Source organism: Mustela nigripes, chromosome 13 (assembly GCF_022355385.1).
Source record: "Mustela nigripes isolate SB6536 chromosome 13, MUSNIG.SB6536, whole genome shotgun sequence".
Taxonomy (NCBI): domain Eukaryota; kingdom Metazoa; phylum Chordata; class Mammalia; order Carnivora; family Mustelidae; genus Mustela; species Mustela nigripes.
Window position 1 is genome coordinate 49,758,090 of NC_081569.1, and position 17,783 is coordinate 49,775,872.

A 17,783-nucleotide genomic window follows, 5' to 3' on the forward strand; every position below is an offset into this window, starting at 1 on the left:
TTCTCTTCCCAACAGCTAGATCCCAGAATGAAATGTGTGTGACTCAACTGCAATCACTCAGATGATAATAGCATTCTAGGCTTGGGCTGAACAGCAAAAGGGAAGGAAAGCGTGTGCCTGAACACCTGTGTGAGGCAGAGTTATCTTGCCAATTTGGACTGCTTAATTTGGGACTACTATATGAGAGAAAAATAAATATGTATATTTTTAAGTGCACTGTATGTTGAGATTTTGTTCTGTTAGCCAAGCCCTACCCTAAAAATTTACTAGCTTTTGGAGCTATTATTAAATAGCTGTTTTTATTAAATCCCTGGGCCCCAGTCCAGGAGATTTGGGTTCAAAAGCTCAGAGATAGGACTAGAACATGTGGGATTTTTACAAGTGTTAGGTTTGCTGATGTGGTTCGAAGTTTGGACACCAACAGATTAGATGAACTATGTTTCCAGGTACAAAACATTCTAATTCTAGTCCCAATGAGAGGAAAAAAAAAAAAGGTTGCTTAAGGTTGCTTAGGCATTCAGAGCTTTTGAGGACAGCACCAGGGCAAAACAAGTCAATTTAACTCAAAAGATCATCTACTTCATATACAGTGTCCCAGAACTACCAAGACAGTATTTTGCTGTCCTGAAGCTCCCTGGCCATGGGATACACCTGGGAGCAAACACATCTGCACTTTAATGGCGACTCCTGTTTCCCAAAATGCAAGAGTTGCCCACATGTTAGAAGAAGGATCACACACATGAAACACATTCTTTTCACTCCAGCAAACAGAGAACTGGCAGATTGTGGAGAAGATGGCTGTTTTAAAGCCCTACACCTTCCTGTTTATTAATATGTTAAAATTTTTCAAGATCACATATGAAAATTACCCCAGGGATGATTCATAGGTAATAATAGTAATTAATAACAATTGAGTGCTTCTAAAGGGTCAGGTGCTTTTGTATTCTCAGGAAACCTCCACAAGATAGGTTACTATCATCCCACTTCAGTGAAAAAGAAACTGAAGCACGAAGACTTTAGATAATGTACAAAGTCTCACACACACAGTAAGTGGCCCCCCGCCCAGAACAAACAAGGATGGTCTGATTCCATAGGCCACGCTTTTTTAATCCTAGGAGAAAGCAAACTTGCCCGTAACTATACAGAAAGATAATGGTGAAATGCTCCTGAGTAAAAAACCCACCTCATAGGAATGGTTTGAGAATTATCATTTCTATTTTTATTATGATTAGATTGGTGCACTGTGTTAAACACAACTGAAGAAAAGCATTTGCAATATATATATGGCTGACAAAGGGGTGATGTCTTTCATATATAAAGAGAGCTGTCTGTTTAATAAGATAAAGATAAATACGCCTACAGAAAAATAAGCCAGGAACACAGACAGAAAATTAACAATTAACAAAAGGAGAAATAAGTAGTCATTAAACATTTGGAGATTTCCCCTCTTTCTACTAATGGCAATATAAATAAAAACAATGTGATATTTTTTACCTGCCCAATTAGCAGGAATAAGATTTAAAATAATAACATAGGTGGTATAGGTACAGGAAAGGGGACATTCTTGTGCACTCCTCCTGGGAGAACACATTAGTACACTTGCTCTCTGTCTGAAGAACAACTTGAACTAAGACCCATTCTAGTTTTCAGGTTCTCTGCACATTTGATTACTTAACTGATGATACTCCCTCCTCCTCTCATATATCCTCTAGGTAAGAGACTCAACTCAGTCAATTCTGGCCCTTATGACTTTGAGTTTGGGATCTCACTGGGAGCCTGAGTAGGCCCTGGGGCCTGTCCTGTATATGGTCAAAGAATAGGACCTCCCCTGGCAGAGCCCGAGGCATGAAAGCTCCGGGCTATGCCGCTTGGTTTGCTCCCCTCGCTCTCCCGAGCTCAGGTTGTTCTAAGAATTCCATGTTCTCCTTTCTGGGAACATGAGCTGAGCTCTCAGACCCAACCCATTAAACATCCCTCCTGGCCACAGGTCACAGGGCCCCTCAGAGAAAGAATCAGGGAGACTAGGGACATGGGAACAAGGCTGGAAGGATGGACCCTTGAGACATGCCCACAGGAAGAGTGACCACTCTTCCTGTTCCCCTTCTGACACCTTTCCCCTTCTATGCCTTCCTCATCCAAAGTCTGTGTTCTCTTCTCTTGCCCAGATTGTGCCCCCAACACACGTCTCCCTTCGGCACCCTATAGTGGTCTCTGCTTTCTCTTTTCCTTTCAGGCTTTGCATGACTTGACTTTAGTGTTCTTCTCTGGTCTTGCACTCAGACTCACTGATCAGGCCTCACTTAGGGGCCACTATTCAATCTGCCATGGTTTCAGCACCTGTCAATGCAGGCTCCTGGAACACATGGCTCTGAGTTGCCCAGGTGGAAAAGGACAAGAACAGCATGAATTCCTGGACTCCCCCTGGGTACACATCAAGCCCTTTTGTGGGTGCCTCTGCTAGTCTGCTCCCTAGTCTGCTGACCTCCCCCTTGTTTTCCTTTAGAAAACTCTGGAATTGCTCGGCTGTCTCTATGAATGTCATGCTCATTGTTGTAACAATTTTAATGAACTGCTTCCTTCTGTGCTTCATGACCAGACAATATGATTGTGGCTATGAACGTCGCTCAATGGGTAGCAAATTGTACTGATGTAAATTTGTTTTTATCACAGTTCAAAAATTATGTTCATCTTTTTTTTAATCACTTTGTAATTTTATTTCTCACATCAGGCAGTCACCTGTCCGTAAATTATAAAAGTTGAAAGGTGGAGAACCTGGCTGGCTCAGCAGTTAAGTGTCTGACTCAATTTTCGGCTCAGGTCATAATCCCAGGGTCGTGAGATTGAGTCCCAAATCGGGCTCCATGCTCAGTGTGGAGTCTGCTTGGAATTCTCTCTCTCCCTCTCCCCTGCTTGAGCTCACTCTCTCTCTAAATAAATGAATAAAATCTAAAAAAAAAAAAAAAAAAAAAAAAAGGTTGAAAGGCATCTTTGTTTAGGCTCAGAATGGTTGGATAAGCATTTGGACCTTGTGTGGAGAGAACTGTAATGATATTACAGTGACATGGCCTGTTAAGGGCGCAGAGTAGTTAGAGCAGTTAATGAGCAGAAGATGTTTACAAGGAAGCAATTGAGAAACTTCCATATGTAAGGCATTGTACCAGCTACTGTGAGGGAAAAAAATAAATAAATGTATCCTCACTCCCCAAGATATTGGATGCAGGACAATTGAAGAATAGCTTAAGAGAGAGAGAGAGAGAGAGACATACATATATCTCTTTCATCTGGAGTGATTAGTGTAGGTACCTATAAAAGAATAAAATCTTGAACTTGATGGATGATCTGTTCAAATAGCTAAGATTTGAACAGAAGAAGAAAAAGGTACTAGGAATGGAAACAAACACATAAGGAGAAGGTGGGAAGATCACTGTAAACAGATGGGCACTGGATCCTTTGAGTAATAGAATAAATAATGCAGATGCTGTTTTCCCTACAGAATTGTGGTTGCCTGAATAACGGTTCCCAGAGATGTCCAGGTCCTAATCCCTAGAACTGGCAGATGTTATTCGGCAGATGAGGCTTTGCAGATACAACTAAGTTAAGGAGCTTGACATGTGGATTATCTGTGTTGGTCCTGTGTGCAACTGTACATGCTCCCATAAGAGGGGGAGTGTGGCCATTTGATTACGACAGAAGAAGACAATGTGACTGGAACAGGATAATTGCAGAGCATTGACTTTAGCTTACAGTTGGGCAAAATCATCTGACACAAAGCCTATTTTATAACAAAGTGTTGAATATCTTATGAAATTTTTGAATAATGTACTGAAAGGGAAAACAGAATGCTTGTATGGGTACAGAATGGTTGTAAGTGTATCAGATGTTTACCCTCATGATCTGTGGCTGCCCAGCATGAGAGTGTGGTACCATGCGTCCCTAGCGAGCCCAAGAGAAGGACCAAATTCAAAAGTCAAAGCACAGTTTCTGCTGAATGTGTATCACTTTTGCATCATCATACAGTTAAAAAATTGTTAAGTATTTAAACCACCACAAGTACAGACACAAAATAGATGAGACCTTGCCAAGGGGTGGTGGGAGAATGGGGAGTGATGGCAAGGACATTTGAGGGATCTTTTAAGGGTCATGGAACTGTCCTAAAACTGGATTATGCAACAATCGCACAACCCTAAATTTACTAAAAATTGCGGAATTGTGCTTTTTTTAAAAAAATTAAATTAATTTATTTATTTTCAGAAAAACAGTATTCATTATTTTTTCACCACACCCAGTGCTCCATGCAATCCGTGCCCTCTATAATACCCACCACCTGGTACCCCAACCACCCCCCCGCCACTTCAAACCCCTCAGATTGTTTTTCAGAGTCCATTGTCTCTCATGATTCACCTCCCCTTCCAATTTACCCCAACTCCCTTCTTCTCTCTAACACCCCTTGTCCTCCATGCTATTTGTTATGCTCCACAAATAAGTGAAACCATATGATAGTTGACTCTCTCTCCTTGACTGATTTCACTCAGCATTATCTCTTCCAGTCCCGTCCATGTTGCTACAGAAGTTGGGTATTCATCCTTTCTGATGGAGGCATAATACTCCATAGTGTATATGGACCACATCTTCCTTATCCATTCGTCCGTTGAAGGGCATCTTGGTTCTTTCCATAGTTTGGCGACCATGGCCATTGCTGCTATAAACATTGGGGTACAGATGGCCCTTCTTTTCACGACATCTGTATCTTTGGGGTAAATACCTAGGAGTGCAATTGCAGGGTCATAAGGAAGTTCTATTTCTAATTTCTTGAGGAATCTCCACACTGTTCTCCAAAGAGGCTGCACCAACTTGCATTCCCACCAACAGTGTAGGAGGGTTCCCCTTTCTCCACATCCTCTCCAACACATGTTGTTTCCTGTTTTGTTAATTTTGGCCATTCTAACTGGTGTAAGGTGATATCTCAATGTGGTTTTAATTTGAATCTCCCTGAGGGCTAGTGATGATGAACATTTTTTGATGTGTCTGATAGCCATTTGTATGTCTTCATTGGAGAAGTCTGTAAATATCTTCTGCCCATTTTTTGATATGTTTGCCTGTTTCGTGTGTATTGAGTTTGAGGAGTTCATTATAGATCCTGGATATCAACCTTTTGTCTGTACTGTCATTTGCAAATATCTTCTCCCATTCTGTGGGTTGCCTCTTTGTTTTTTTGACTGTTTCCTTTGCTGTGCAGAAGCTTTTGATTTTGATGAAGTCCCAAAAGTTTATTTTCGCTTTTGTTTCCTTTGCCTTTGGAGACATATCTTGAAAGAAGTTGCTGTGGTTGATATCGAAGAGATTACTGCCTATGTTCTCCTCTAGGATTCTGATGGATTCCTGTCTCACGTTGAGGTCTTTTATCCATTTTGAGTTGATCTTTGTGTACGGTGTAAGAGAATGGTTGAGTTTCATTCTTCTACTTATAGCTGTCCAGTTTTCCCAGCACCATTTATTGAAGAGACTGTCTTTTTTCCACTGTATATTTTTTCCAGTTTTGTCAAAGATTAATTGACCATAGAGTTGAGGGGGAATTGTGCATTTTAAATGAATGAATTTTATGTTATGTAAACTGTACTTCAATAAAACTACTAAGGAAAAACCCAAAGAATTTATCCTTGACGCACTTTCCTGATTTATGTTAGGTCTGTTATTAAACGAAATGAGACTTGGGGTGCCCAGGTGGCTCAGTTGGTTAAGCGGCTGCTTTCGGCTTGGGTCATGATTCCAGGATCCTGGCATGGAGCTCCGCATCGGGCTCCCTGATCAGCAGAGAGCCTGCTTCTCTCTCTCCCCCTCTCCCTGCCGCTCTACTTACTTGTGCTCTCTCTCTAGCTCTCTGTCAAATAAACAAATAAAATATTAAAAAAAAAACAAAAAAAACCCGAGACTTAGACAAAGTGAAAGTTATTTAAAGCTTTATTTTATGCCAAGTGTTAGAAGTCAGACTGATTGGCCAGGGCCGTCTTCCAAGAGAGTGACCCCTTCCAGCCTCATAGACTAACTTTTATGGAGCAAAAGCCTGGCCACACATAGGTGGCCAATGAGATTGGAACATTGCATAGTCATGTAGGCCACACGCAGGTGGCCAATTGAATTACAATTTACCCTTTAAAAATTTTTTATTTATTTATTTATTTGACAGACAGAGACCACAAGTAGGCAGAGAGGCAGGCAGAGAGAGAGGAAGGGAAGCAGGCTCCATGCTGAGCAGAGATCCTGATGCAGGGCTCAATCCCAGGACCCCGGGATCATGACCTGAGCTGAAGGCAGAGGCTTTAACCCACTGAGCCACCCAGGCGCCCCCAATTTACCCTTTAATAGCTGTTTGAACTAACCTATTACTCTGGTCAGAATGGCGCTCAAGTTTGGCGCCCAAAAGGCGGGGTTTACATTCTTTGGTGGTTAGGGAGACAATATGTGTGCTTTTTACTGATTGGATATCTCGACCCGGCCTGATTCGTCCTTGTATTCTGGGCTCTGTTATCAGGAACTAGCTGACCATATTTTACTGGTTTCCCAGACTTGCTTCTAAGTAAGTTTCTCTGTGGGCAGGGAGCAGGGTCAGTTTAAGTTTTACTGCATAAGCAACAAAATGGCTTTTAACCAAGATGGAGTCACTCTGGCTAAATAGGCCCTTACAGTTTATTCATCCTAATAGCAAGTCCTGTGATTTTTTTAATGTCCTAAGTAATTTTAAAGCCTATCATTTATCTTCGTTCTGTTCTGCCCAATTTTTGTCTAAGATATTCCCAGTCACTTCCCATCGATTTTTTCTGACACAACCTCATGCCTGCCCAGCCATTCTCTGGTGTGCAAGCACAATTTTATGATCAAAATATAAATCTGTTCATGTCTACTCAAGTCAAGATTCTTTTCAGATGATATTTGGTCATTTACAAACACTATTTTCTATTGGGTGGCTGCTTTTTTTTTTAATCAATAAGAAGTAATTTTCTACACATATTTTTTAAAAGATTTTATTCATTTTATTTGTCAAAGAGAGAGAGCACAAACAGGGGGATCGGCAGGCAGAAGGAGAAGCAGGCTCCCTCACAAGTAGGGAGCCCAATGAGGGACTTGATCCCAAGACTCTGGGATCATGACCCAAGCCTGAATTAGACACTTAACCAACTGAGCCACCCAGGTGTCCAAATTTTCTATACATATTACAGATATAACCATCTTTCCTATTATGTGCATGGCGGGATAATTTATTAAGATACAATGAGGTTGGGTTTTTTTTTCTGTCATTTTCCAAGAGGCAAAAACAATATCATGCATTTTTCTCTTTTCCATCACTAAAGAAGGTTTTTGTACATATGGCTCATGGGTTGTTAACACCTTTTATATTACAGACCAGGTAACGAAAGTGATCAGTAATGAACAGTAGTGGAAAATGTGCTAGTTTCCCAGAGATTCGTGTGTTAGGTCCAATGAAGAAAGTCATAGCCAGGACTAAAAGAAGAAAGTCCATTTCCTTGAAAGTGGAAAGAAAGGAGAATGTTCTTTGAGGGTAGTGTAATTCTTTTTTTTTTTTTAAGATTTTATTTATTCGACAGAGAGATCACAAGTAGGCAGAGAGGCAGGCAGAGAGAGGGAAGGAAGCAAGCTCCCTGCTGAGCAGAGAGCCCAATGCAGGAAGACCGATGCAGGGCTTGATCCCAGAACACTGGGATCATGGCCTGAGCTGAAGGCAGAGGCTTTAACCCACTGAGCCACCCAGATACCCCAAGCAATTCTTGACCCAGGATTCATGACCCTCAAATGGAGAGATGTAAGGGCTGGATTCTAAGTTCAGGGGTGGCCTGTGGATTTTTTTTCTAGTGCACTCTGAGGAGGGTTCATGTTATATAAATGAACCAAAGATGGTCCCTGTATATCAGCCCTATGTTTACTTCTTTATAGCAAGTGGGACACATAGGCTCAAAAGATCACCAGTGTCAAGCTCAGATTTTTACCCATCCAACTGTTTTAAATCTATCCTTAGTGAGTATATTTTTTGCCTGTTAGAACATGTATGCTTTGCATACCCCATAAAACTATGTCTAACATGGGACACCTGGGTGGCTCAGTGGGTTAAAGCCTCTGCCTTTGGCTCAGGTAATGATCTCAGGGTCCTGGGATCAAGGTCGGTATTAGGCTCTCTGCTCGGCAGGGAGCCTGCTTCCATCTCTCGCTCTCTGCCTGCCTCTATGCCTACTTGTGATCTGTCTCTCTCTCAAATAAATAAATAAAAATCTTAAAAAAAAAAAAAAGAAAACTATGTCCAACATCTGTAAGGCGCATGGTAAATAAACATTTTAGCTATAAAACAAACAAAAAACCCACAAGCTGCTGTTGCCCTTTGGAGCTGCTTGACATAGAGATTCCCCTGAGTTCTGCTGAGTGCCATCTTTTAGACATGTAAGCCTCCTTCTTAATTCCCTCTATGCTGGGAGTTTTCTCGCTCCCCACTCACTTCAGGATGATGCCTCACCTCCACATTGTAGTCTCTGGGAGTTCTCCTGCTGGGAGGGACTTTCACTCACATGCAAACCCACCAAGAAGCACCCAAATAAAATTTGTTGTGTGCTCCTGCTACACTGTGGCCAAATCTTTTTCTTTGACCAGCCCCCAAATTCCCCAAACTCCCTACAATTCTTGTGTTTATATGGCGATCCCTGTTCCAAGGCCCCAACCTCTGCCCAAGTCTTTGTTTTTTTCCTCCCTGATAACAAAATTCTAAAGGTGTGGCAGATAATCAGTCAATCATAACTAAGACTTGTTATATGACTTTATATTTTAATTTTCAAAGCAGCTTTATTGAGATGTAATTAACATATGATAAACAGAATTTATTTAAATTGTCTAATTTCCTAAGCTTTGACATATGTCTATGCCCTTTAAATCATATCCAACATTTACCAAATTTCATGTCCTTCAGTTATTCCTTCCTCTCACCTGTCCCCACCCTCCATCTCCCAGTAACCATTGATCTGTTTTCTTTTCATTACAGATTCATTTCTGTTTTCTAGAGTTTTATAGAAATGAAATCATACCCTATGTAGGATGTTTTGTTTGGCTTCTTTAACTCAATTTAATTATTTTGAGATTCATCTATGTTGTGTGTATAGTAGATAGATAGATAGATGTATTGCATTTATTATGGATATGTAGTGTTGATCAGTTTTCTCTTCAATACTGCTTTAATAGGATCCCATAAATTTTGCTATGCTGTGTTATTGTTCACAACAGTATTCAGATCAAATATTTTCTACTTTCCATTCTGATTTCATGTTTGTTCCATGGGTTATTTAGAATTAGTTTATTTAGTTCCCAAATGTTTTGAGATTTTTGAGAGGTCTTTCTCTTACTCATTTCTATTTTCGTTTCAGTGTCAGAGACTGTATCTTGTTTAACTTAAATCCTTTTGAGTTTATTAAGACTTGTTTTGTGGCAGAAAATTTGGTGTATCCTAGTCAATGTTCTGCAGGCACTTGAACAAGTGTGTATTCTGCTTTTGTTGTACAGAGTATTCTATAAATGTCAATTGGAGCAAATTGGTTGTTAATGTCATTCAAGTCTTCAATATTCTTGCTGATTTCCTGCCTACTTGATCTAGTAGTTACTGAGAAGTGGATATTGAAAGCTCAAACTATAATTATAATATAATTTCAAATTATATTATAATTTGAAAGCTCAAACTATAATATAATAATTATATTATTATATATTATAATTATTATAATTATATTATTATATAATATAATGTAATTATTATTAAATTATATAATAGTTTAATATAATAATTTAATGGTTATATTAAATTATTATAACAATTTATTATAATTATTATAATAAACTATAGTTATTATATGTATTATATATATTATATATATAATAGGATCCCATACATTATTATATATATAATATATATTATAGGATCCCAAAAATTATTTTATATACTATATATAATAACTATATAATTAATTTATATGATTAAATTATATAATCTACTTATATAATTAAATTATATAAATTAATTTATATATAAATTTATATAATTTCAATTATATATTGAAAGCTCAAGCTATAATATAGCTCAAACTATATTATAATAACTATAATAGTTATTATATAACTATATATATAACTATATATAGTTACAGTTATAACTATAACTATAATTAAAGCTCAAACTATAATTATAATTATAATTAAGCTCGAGCTTGAGCTCAAACTATAATTATAGCTTAATTATAATTAAGCTCAAATATAATTATATTTGTTCAAACAAATTATGAACATTTGTTTGTTCACTTCTCCTTATAATTCTTCCTGTATTTGCTTTGTGTAATTTGAAGCCCTATTTTTAGAGCCATAAAAATTGAGAACCGTTATGTCTTGTTGTTTAATTGATCCTCTCATCATTCAGAAGTGACCCCCTTTAGCCTTGGTAATATTTTTTGCTTTGAAATCTACTTTGTCTGATGTTGCTCTAGCACTCCAGCTTTGTTCGGACAAGCAGTGCTATGGGACACGTTTCGACATCCTTTACGGTTAACCTATTTGAATCTTCATATGAAGTGTAATTTTTGTAGATGGTATATGTTGAAACTTGTTTTTTTTTTTTAAATCTGGTCTATCATGAGCTTTTAACTGGTATGCTAAGGTCACTTGAACTCATTCCACAGCTTGCTGATGCTCTTTTCACTTTGTTTTGTTTTGTTTTCTTGTTCACTTGGATCATTCTTAGACCCTTCAAATTCACTAAACTTTCTTCTGCAATATCTAACCTGCCATTAATTCCATCTGGATTATTTTTCATCTCACACATTTTAGTTTTCATCTTTTTTTTAAAAGATTTTATTTATTTGACAGGGAGAGGTCACAAGTGGGCAGAGAGGCAAGCAGAGAGAGAGAGAGAGAGGAGGAAGCAGGCCCCCTGCAGAGCAGAGAGCCCAATGTGGGACTCGATCTCAGGACCCTGAGATCATGACCTGAGCTGAAGGCAGAGGCTTAACCCACTGAGCCACCCAGGTGCCCCTAGTTTTCATCTTTAAAGTTTGATTTTTTTTCTATTGTCCATGAACCTACTTAATTTTTTGCATATAAGAAGTACAGTTATAATGATAGTTTTAATGTCTTTATTCTGTGCCCATTGGGGGTCACATTCAATTGAATGATTATTGTCCTCATTATGGTTTGTGCTTGCCTGCTTCCACTCATGATTAGTCATTTTTTTAAAAAAGATATTAATTATTTGAGAGAGAGATAGCACAAGCAGGGGGAGAGGCAGAGGGAGAGAGACAAGCAGACTCCCTGCTGAGTGGGGAGCCCAATATAGGGCTCAAACCCAGGACCCTGAGATCATGACCAAAGCCAAAGTCAGACGCTTAACCGACTGAGCCACCCAGGTGCCCCTCATGCTTAGTAATTTTTGATTGGATGCCAGATGCTGTGAATTTTACGTTGTTGGTTTACCTCGTAAGGATATTTTTGTATTCCCATAAATCGTGTTGAACTTTTTTCTGGAATACACATAAGCTATTTGCAACCACATTGATCCATTTGATTTGTTACGTGGGTGTAGAGCAGTCATGGTCTAGGGATAATTATTCCCCACTACTGAGGCAAGACCTTTCTGAGTACTCTATCTACTGCCCCGCGAATTTCGACTTTTACCAGCCTGGCTAGTGGGGTTAAGGCACTATCTCTGATTCTTTTAGTTATTTCCTCAGCCTCAGGTGGTTTTCTCCCATACACATGATAAATAGTACTCTGATGAAAGAGAAGTTCTTCATAACACAAGAAATAGTCATACTTTGGGGTCTTGATAGTTCCAAGGGATGTTAGTGGCTTTTGTGTTAAATTTCAAGAATGTTATCTAGAAGGTGAGGTAACAACAACACTAGGTTCCATATTAAGACAATTTGTAATAGCAAGAGAAACTGTGATATTGCCACTCAACATCCACATCCCAAAAAAGAACTTTCTGTTTTACCAGGACAGATTCAGATACTTTGACTTTTCTTAATTAAGAAAGGCAGAAGACACTGAAAATACTGACAGAGGTAAGTTTCACTGCTACCCTTAAGAGCTGGGGTTTTGGTGCAGACATGTTAGATTTAAAGAAGTTCACATTTTTCTTACACCTGAGTTTCAGAAGCATGTCTTCAGCAGGACCCTGAGCCCTGCTGTCCATGCACCTGCCGTCCTGTTCTTTCCAGTCCACAACATCGCAGAGGCTCTAGGTTCTCCTTTGTGGGAATGTGTGCTGAGCTCCTGGACTGTCACAATGGGCTCACTCTCCTGAAGAGAGGCCCTGGGGGAGCCTGATGAGCGTGTGCAAGCAGGGATGGGAGGAAGGGTTTCTGAATATGGTCACACACCAGACTGCCCACTCTCACAGCACCAACTTCCAGTCCAACTCGCTGCTCTCTTGCCTTCACTCTTCCTGTTCTCTCCACTGGCTCACGAGTGCCCCCAACATCTGCCTTTCTTCAACCCCTCTCTTCTCTGACTTAATTCTATTCATATACACACAGGTTGCACCCACCCTGGAATCAGAGGTTCTCAGTCTGCATCTCCACGTCAGTCTGGGTCTCCAGGTTACAAGTATTAGAGAATCCCTCAGGTTGCCTTACAGAGGCCAAGGGCACAGTGGAGTGAGGAAACCCAGGACACCACTTCTGCAACAACAGTTAGGCTTCATGCCATGGCGGCCAATTTCTCACAGCACTCTAATGGTTCCAAGACAATTCTGGTTCTGGCCACTTTTGTGATCTCTGTTTCTGTTAGTGTCTTCCGATAGTTACAAAGACAGTGTGGAGAAGGAGGTACATGTAGGTCTCAGGAAGGGAAACTAGACTGATAAAGGCCACAGAAGAGCAGTGAAGAACAGAGATATGGATATTCAGCAAGATTAGTGACCTGGGCTTGAATCAGGGTTCTGCTGGGGCCAGCCTAAGATTTTAAGCAACCTCCTTTCACAAAGAGATGCTCATTACAATGCAAAACAAAAAATACTCAAGGAAAACATGTTTATCAAAGGTTATTTGGATGATGAAGATGGCCATATGTATTTAGTACTTAGCATAGGGCTTGGCACATGCTTGCTCATTATGCCAGCCACGATTATTTATTATTTTTCTTTTATTTTGGGGTGAACCCAAGAATGTATGTATGTCAGCTGCTCTGACCTGTTTTTCTCCCTTCCCACTCCAAACTCCTGTATTCTTAGAGGAAGCCAATGCCCCCCATATTAGGATTTCTCCAGCACAGACCCAGAAACATCCCTTCTCTGAAGCATGGACAAGAAAAAGACTGAGCGAGGTAAAGAGACCACAGGCTGAGGAAGGACTGGAAGCCTGCTATCCAGCACACCTAAGGTACTTGTCTTTCTCTGGGAGGAAAGCCTCCTTGGAGAATTCGTGATTAACTAATTTATTAGTTTATTATTAGTGATTTGGAATAGAAGTGGAAATCTAATCACTAATTAATTACTAGTGATTAGTGATAATAATAGATTACTATATAATCACTAATCACTAATTAATTAGTGGTTTGGAATAGAAGTGGGAATATAATTACTAGTAATTAGCAATTATATAATAATTAGATTATATAACATATATAATATATAATAATTGAATAATGATCTAATTACTATATAATTACTAATCAATTAGTGATTTGGAATAGAAGTGGAAAATGATAGCTGGGCCCAGGAGCTCTCTGTGAAAGATGACATTTTGCACTAAAGGGACGACTATATGCCCTGATGTCCATCAATGGGACATAATTCCTATGACACATGTTACTGCTGCTCTGGTTCTTGCAAGGAAAGTTTTAAATTATTTAATATCATGACCATGAAGCTTAGTGACAACATGCTTTGTGAGTATGTACCAAATTAGATATTTTCATTTCTTTTTAAAGTAGGACAATTTTTTTTTTTAAGAGAGAGTGTGAGAGTGGGAGGAGGAGTGGGGAGAGGGAGAGAGAGAATCTTAAGCAGGCTCCATGCTCAGCAGGGAGCCCGACGTAGGGCTCAATCCCGCGACCCTGAGATCATGACTCGAGCAGAAATCAAGAATCAAATGCTTAACCAACTGAGCCACCCAGGAGCCCCTAAAATAGCACAATTTAAAAATGTAGATCATCTCAGTTTACACATTTGTGTAGCAAAGGCACTTGCTCATGTGTAAAGTCCCAGGGGTAAGCAGACAAGGGGACCCACAGAGAGGCAGGAAAGCGAGGACTGAGATCTCTGATGGTGAGGTTACCATAATTGCAGAATAGGCACACAGGGTGGAGAGAGAAATGAAGGCATTTTGCTGGAAAACAGAAGCAGGCAGAGTGCGGGGGTGGCACCCATCTCTTTCTCTCTCCTAGCCCACCAGAGAACATGCAGATTCTGATCACTGTGTGGACCCTGGCTCTGCTGCTCCTGCTGCAGCAGCCCCTGCAATTTAAAAGTTGGCGTTTCCAACTCGAGGAGTCAGAGGAAGACATAGAATGGTTTGAAGGTTACTTGGTGGAAATGCACAGTTCAGGACCTCCCAGACCTCTGACCAAAGAAGCTTTCCAAAGACAGATGATTATCGATCCTGAAAAACCACTAACTGATTCTAAGTACCGTACTGATGGAATGAAGATGAAAATGTCCATGACAAGTTCTGTTGTGTCAGAGAATATTTCTTCCTTTGAATAGCACATGAGGACTTGCAAAAGATCCGTAGCAACGTATTTGTGCCTTGTAAGAATGGAGTTAAGAAATGTCACAGGAGCAGGCACCTAGTAAGAGTGTACTGTAATTTAACAAGAGGAGCTAGAATGACAGACTGTGAATATGACTCTTCTTATAGGCAGGGCCATGTCCTTATCACTTGCCAATGACAAAATGATATTCAAAAAATTGTTCCTGCTCATATAAGTAATATTATGGTTTTAGATGATGATACGCAGGGTAGTAGCATCTTCCACAATGAAGCCGAGTGTCCATTCTTTTTTTTTTTTTTTTTTCATTTTATTTGTTTGACAGAGAGAGATCACAAGTAGGCAGAGAGGCAGGCAGAGAGAGAGGAGGAAGCAGGCTCCCCGCTGAGCAGAGAGCCTGATGTGGGGCTCGATCCCAGGACCCTGAAATCATGACCTGAGCCAAAGGCAGAGGCTTTTAATCCACTGAGCCACCCAGGTGCCCCCCCGAGTGGCCATTCTAAAATAGTATTCTTTAAAAAGTCATGATAGGAGGATATCACCTGCTCCATCCCGATCCTTGCAAGTTAAAATTGAGAACGGTCGTTTGAGTCCATTCATGTTCATCATCTGTCTTCTTCCCTTCTTTTAACCATGCAAAGGCAATGTGGGCTCAGTTCACCGATGACTCCTGGAGATGTGGTTTCAAACAGGTCAAGTAATTTAGCACATTTTGAGTGTGTTATGAGGACAAATGCCTGCAGTGAAAGGAGAGCCAGCTCCAAGAGGAACAGGAAATGGTTGTCTGAAGTATGCTCCTGAGTCGTATTCATGTGACTCTCTAGTTCAGTAGAACTAACAAAGTGCATTGACCTACTGAAGTGTCTCCAGCATGATTATGAGGGGTTTCTGGATTTGGAATGACCTTTCTCTGTAACATGATTTGAAAAGAAAAGAGCTCAAAGCTCCTCGAGAAGTTGTGCAATTCAACTTTCCAGTACTATATTTGTAGACATTTCACTTGTTCTGTTCTTTCCATTCAATGAAATACAATGAGAACATGAAGATGTAGATTCTAATAGGGGACATCTCAGGATAAATACCTAAATATTCAGGATAGCAAGCTCCCCAAAGTACTTTTCAATTGCCCAATGCTGTGTCTGTAGATTCCCACATCTTTGCTTTGGATTAGCCATCACTGTTCACAAAACTCCAAACAATTCCTCAGTTTCTGGCACAGTTACCTTTCTTTATGATTCCTTTCCTCACTTGCCAGTAGATGTGGCTGCATCTGAGAATATGCCACTTCCAAAAAAGGCTGGGGAGTCTGTATGATAAGAGAAATCTGTCTGTCTAGTAAAAGTAATAATTTCTCTCTTTTTGTCTGTGAAATTCCATAATATCCTTTAATTATGAGTCTCAGTAACTTACAGAAGATGGGATAAGGCGTAGTGAAGGGAGATGGTAGGGAGAGTGTCTATTACTTTTGCACATTGCACTGAAATCCTATCTGCTCATTTCCTCCCCTGCCCTTATTCTTGTCTTCAGACTCAGAGCTAAGAGCCTACTTTATCAATCATTTGATGTAAATTAAGGGCCTAGGGCCAAGGACTGCCAGAACCCATTTCAGTGACTAAGAAAAGAACACCAGAAAATGAAACTACTCTTCATGTGGGAGCCTGGGGCTTTTAATTGTAATGTCTGCATGAATGAGGATCCCATCAAACTTTAAAAATCTTATGACATGCTCTAAGAGTCAACCTTCTATACATGAAGCAAAGAAGTTCTGCACAAAGGCTAGCCTGGATATGTGCTATGGGCCCTCTCATCTGGTCCACTCATCTCACCTTTCTCGGGATTATACAACACATAATATATTTGTAAGAGTATGATATAGTACATAAGGCATGAAATAATCATAAGATTATCTCTTTCTCTCCAGATAAGTGGTCTGATCCATACACATTGAAAACTTGAATCAAGGAACTAGAAGGATTATTTATACAGTTTTTTTTTTCATCACACAATTTATTCTTTATGTTGGAATTGGAATCCCAGTAATGATGATGCAACAGTAATTTTTTTAATTGTGTTAAGATATAGATAGATAGATAGATAGATAGATATAGATATGGCATAAAATTTACTACTGTAGCCATTTTTAAGTGTACACTTCAGTAGCAATTAATGCATTCATGCTCTTGTGCAACCATCCCAGTGGCTGTCTCCAGAAATTTTTCACCTTGCAAAATGAAACACTGTGTGCATTGAACAATAACTCCCCCATTTACCCCGCCCTTCTTCCCCAGTAACCACCATTTTACCTTCTGTCTCATGAATTTGACTACTCTAGATACCGCATGTGAATAGAACTATACAGTCAGTGTCTGTCCTTTTGTGACTGGCTTATTCCACTTAGCATGTCTTCAAGGTTCATCCATGTTATAGCATATGTCAAAGTTTCCTTCCTTTTTAAGGCTGGATAATATTCCATTGAATGTATATATACTACATCGTGTTTATCCATTCATCCATTGATGGACACTCACTTGGGTTGCTCCTACTTTTGGGCTATTGCGAACAATGCTGTTATAAGCAAGGATGTACAAAGACCTGTCTGAGTCTTCACCTTCTATTCTTTTTGGTCTATGCCCAGAAGTGAAATTGCTGGGTCATACAGTCATTCTTTTCCATAGCAGCTACACTGTTTTACATTCTAATGGCCATGTGCTGCGGCTTCAGTTTATCCAATCCTCACCAAAACTTGTGAGCTTTTTTTTTTTGTTTTAAATAACAATTCTAATTGGTGTGAAGTGGTGATACAACCTTCATTTAAAATTTTAATTATTCAGCGAAGGAATGTGGGCAGCCGCATTCGTAAGAGTAAGGGGGAAAACTAGAAATGGTGTTGTCTCCTAACCAGAATAAACCCAATTGGTATTCTCCTTCAAAATGTATGATGGTGGGGCACCCAGGTGGCTCAGTTGGTTGGGCATCTGCCTTTGGCTCATGTCACAGTCCCTCGGTCTCCCTGCATGGTAGGAGCCTCTTTCTCACTCTCC

General features: G+C 39.7%; 1 protein-coding gene across 1 annotated transcript; it reads left to right on the plus strand.

Annotated features, from left to right (window-relative positions):
* Nucleotides 1-14,431: 14,431 nt before the first annotated feature.
* RNASE9 (ribonuclease A family member 9 (inactive)) lies at nt 14,432-16,698 on the plus strand. The gene is given in 3 exon segments (XM_059372083.1): nt 14,432-14,675; nt 14,678-14,992; nt 16,664-16,698. Coding segments are annotated over 3 exon segments (594 nt in total).
* The last annotated feature ends 1,085 nt before the right edge of the window (nt 16,699-17,783 follow it).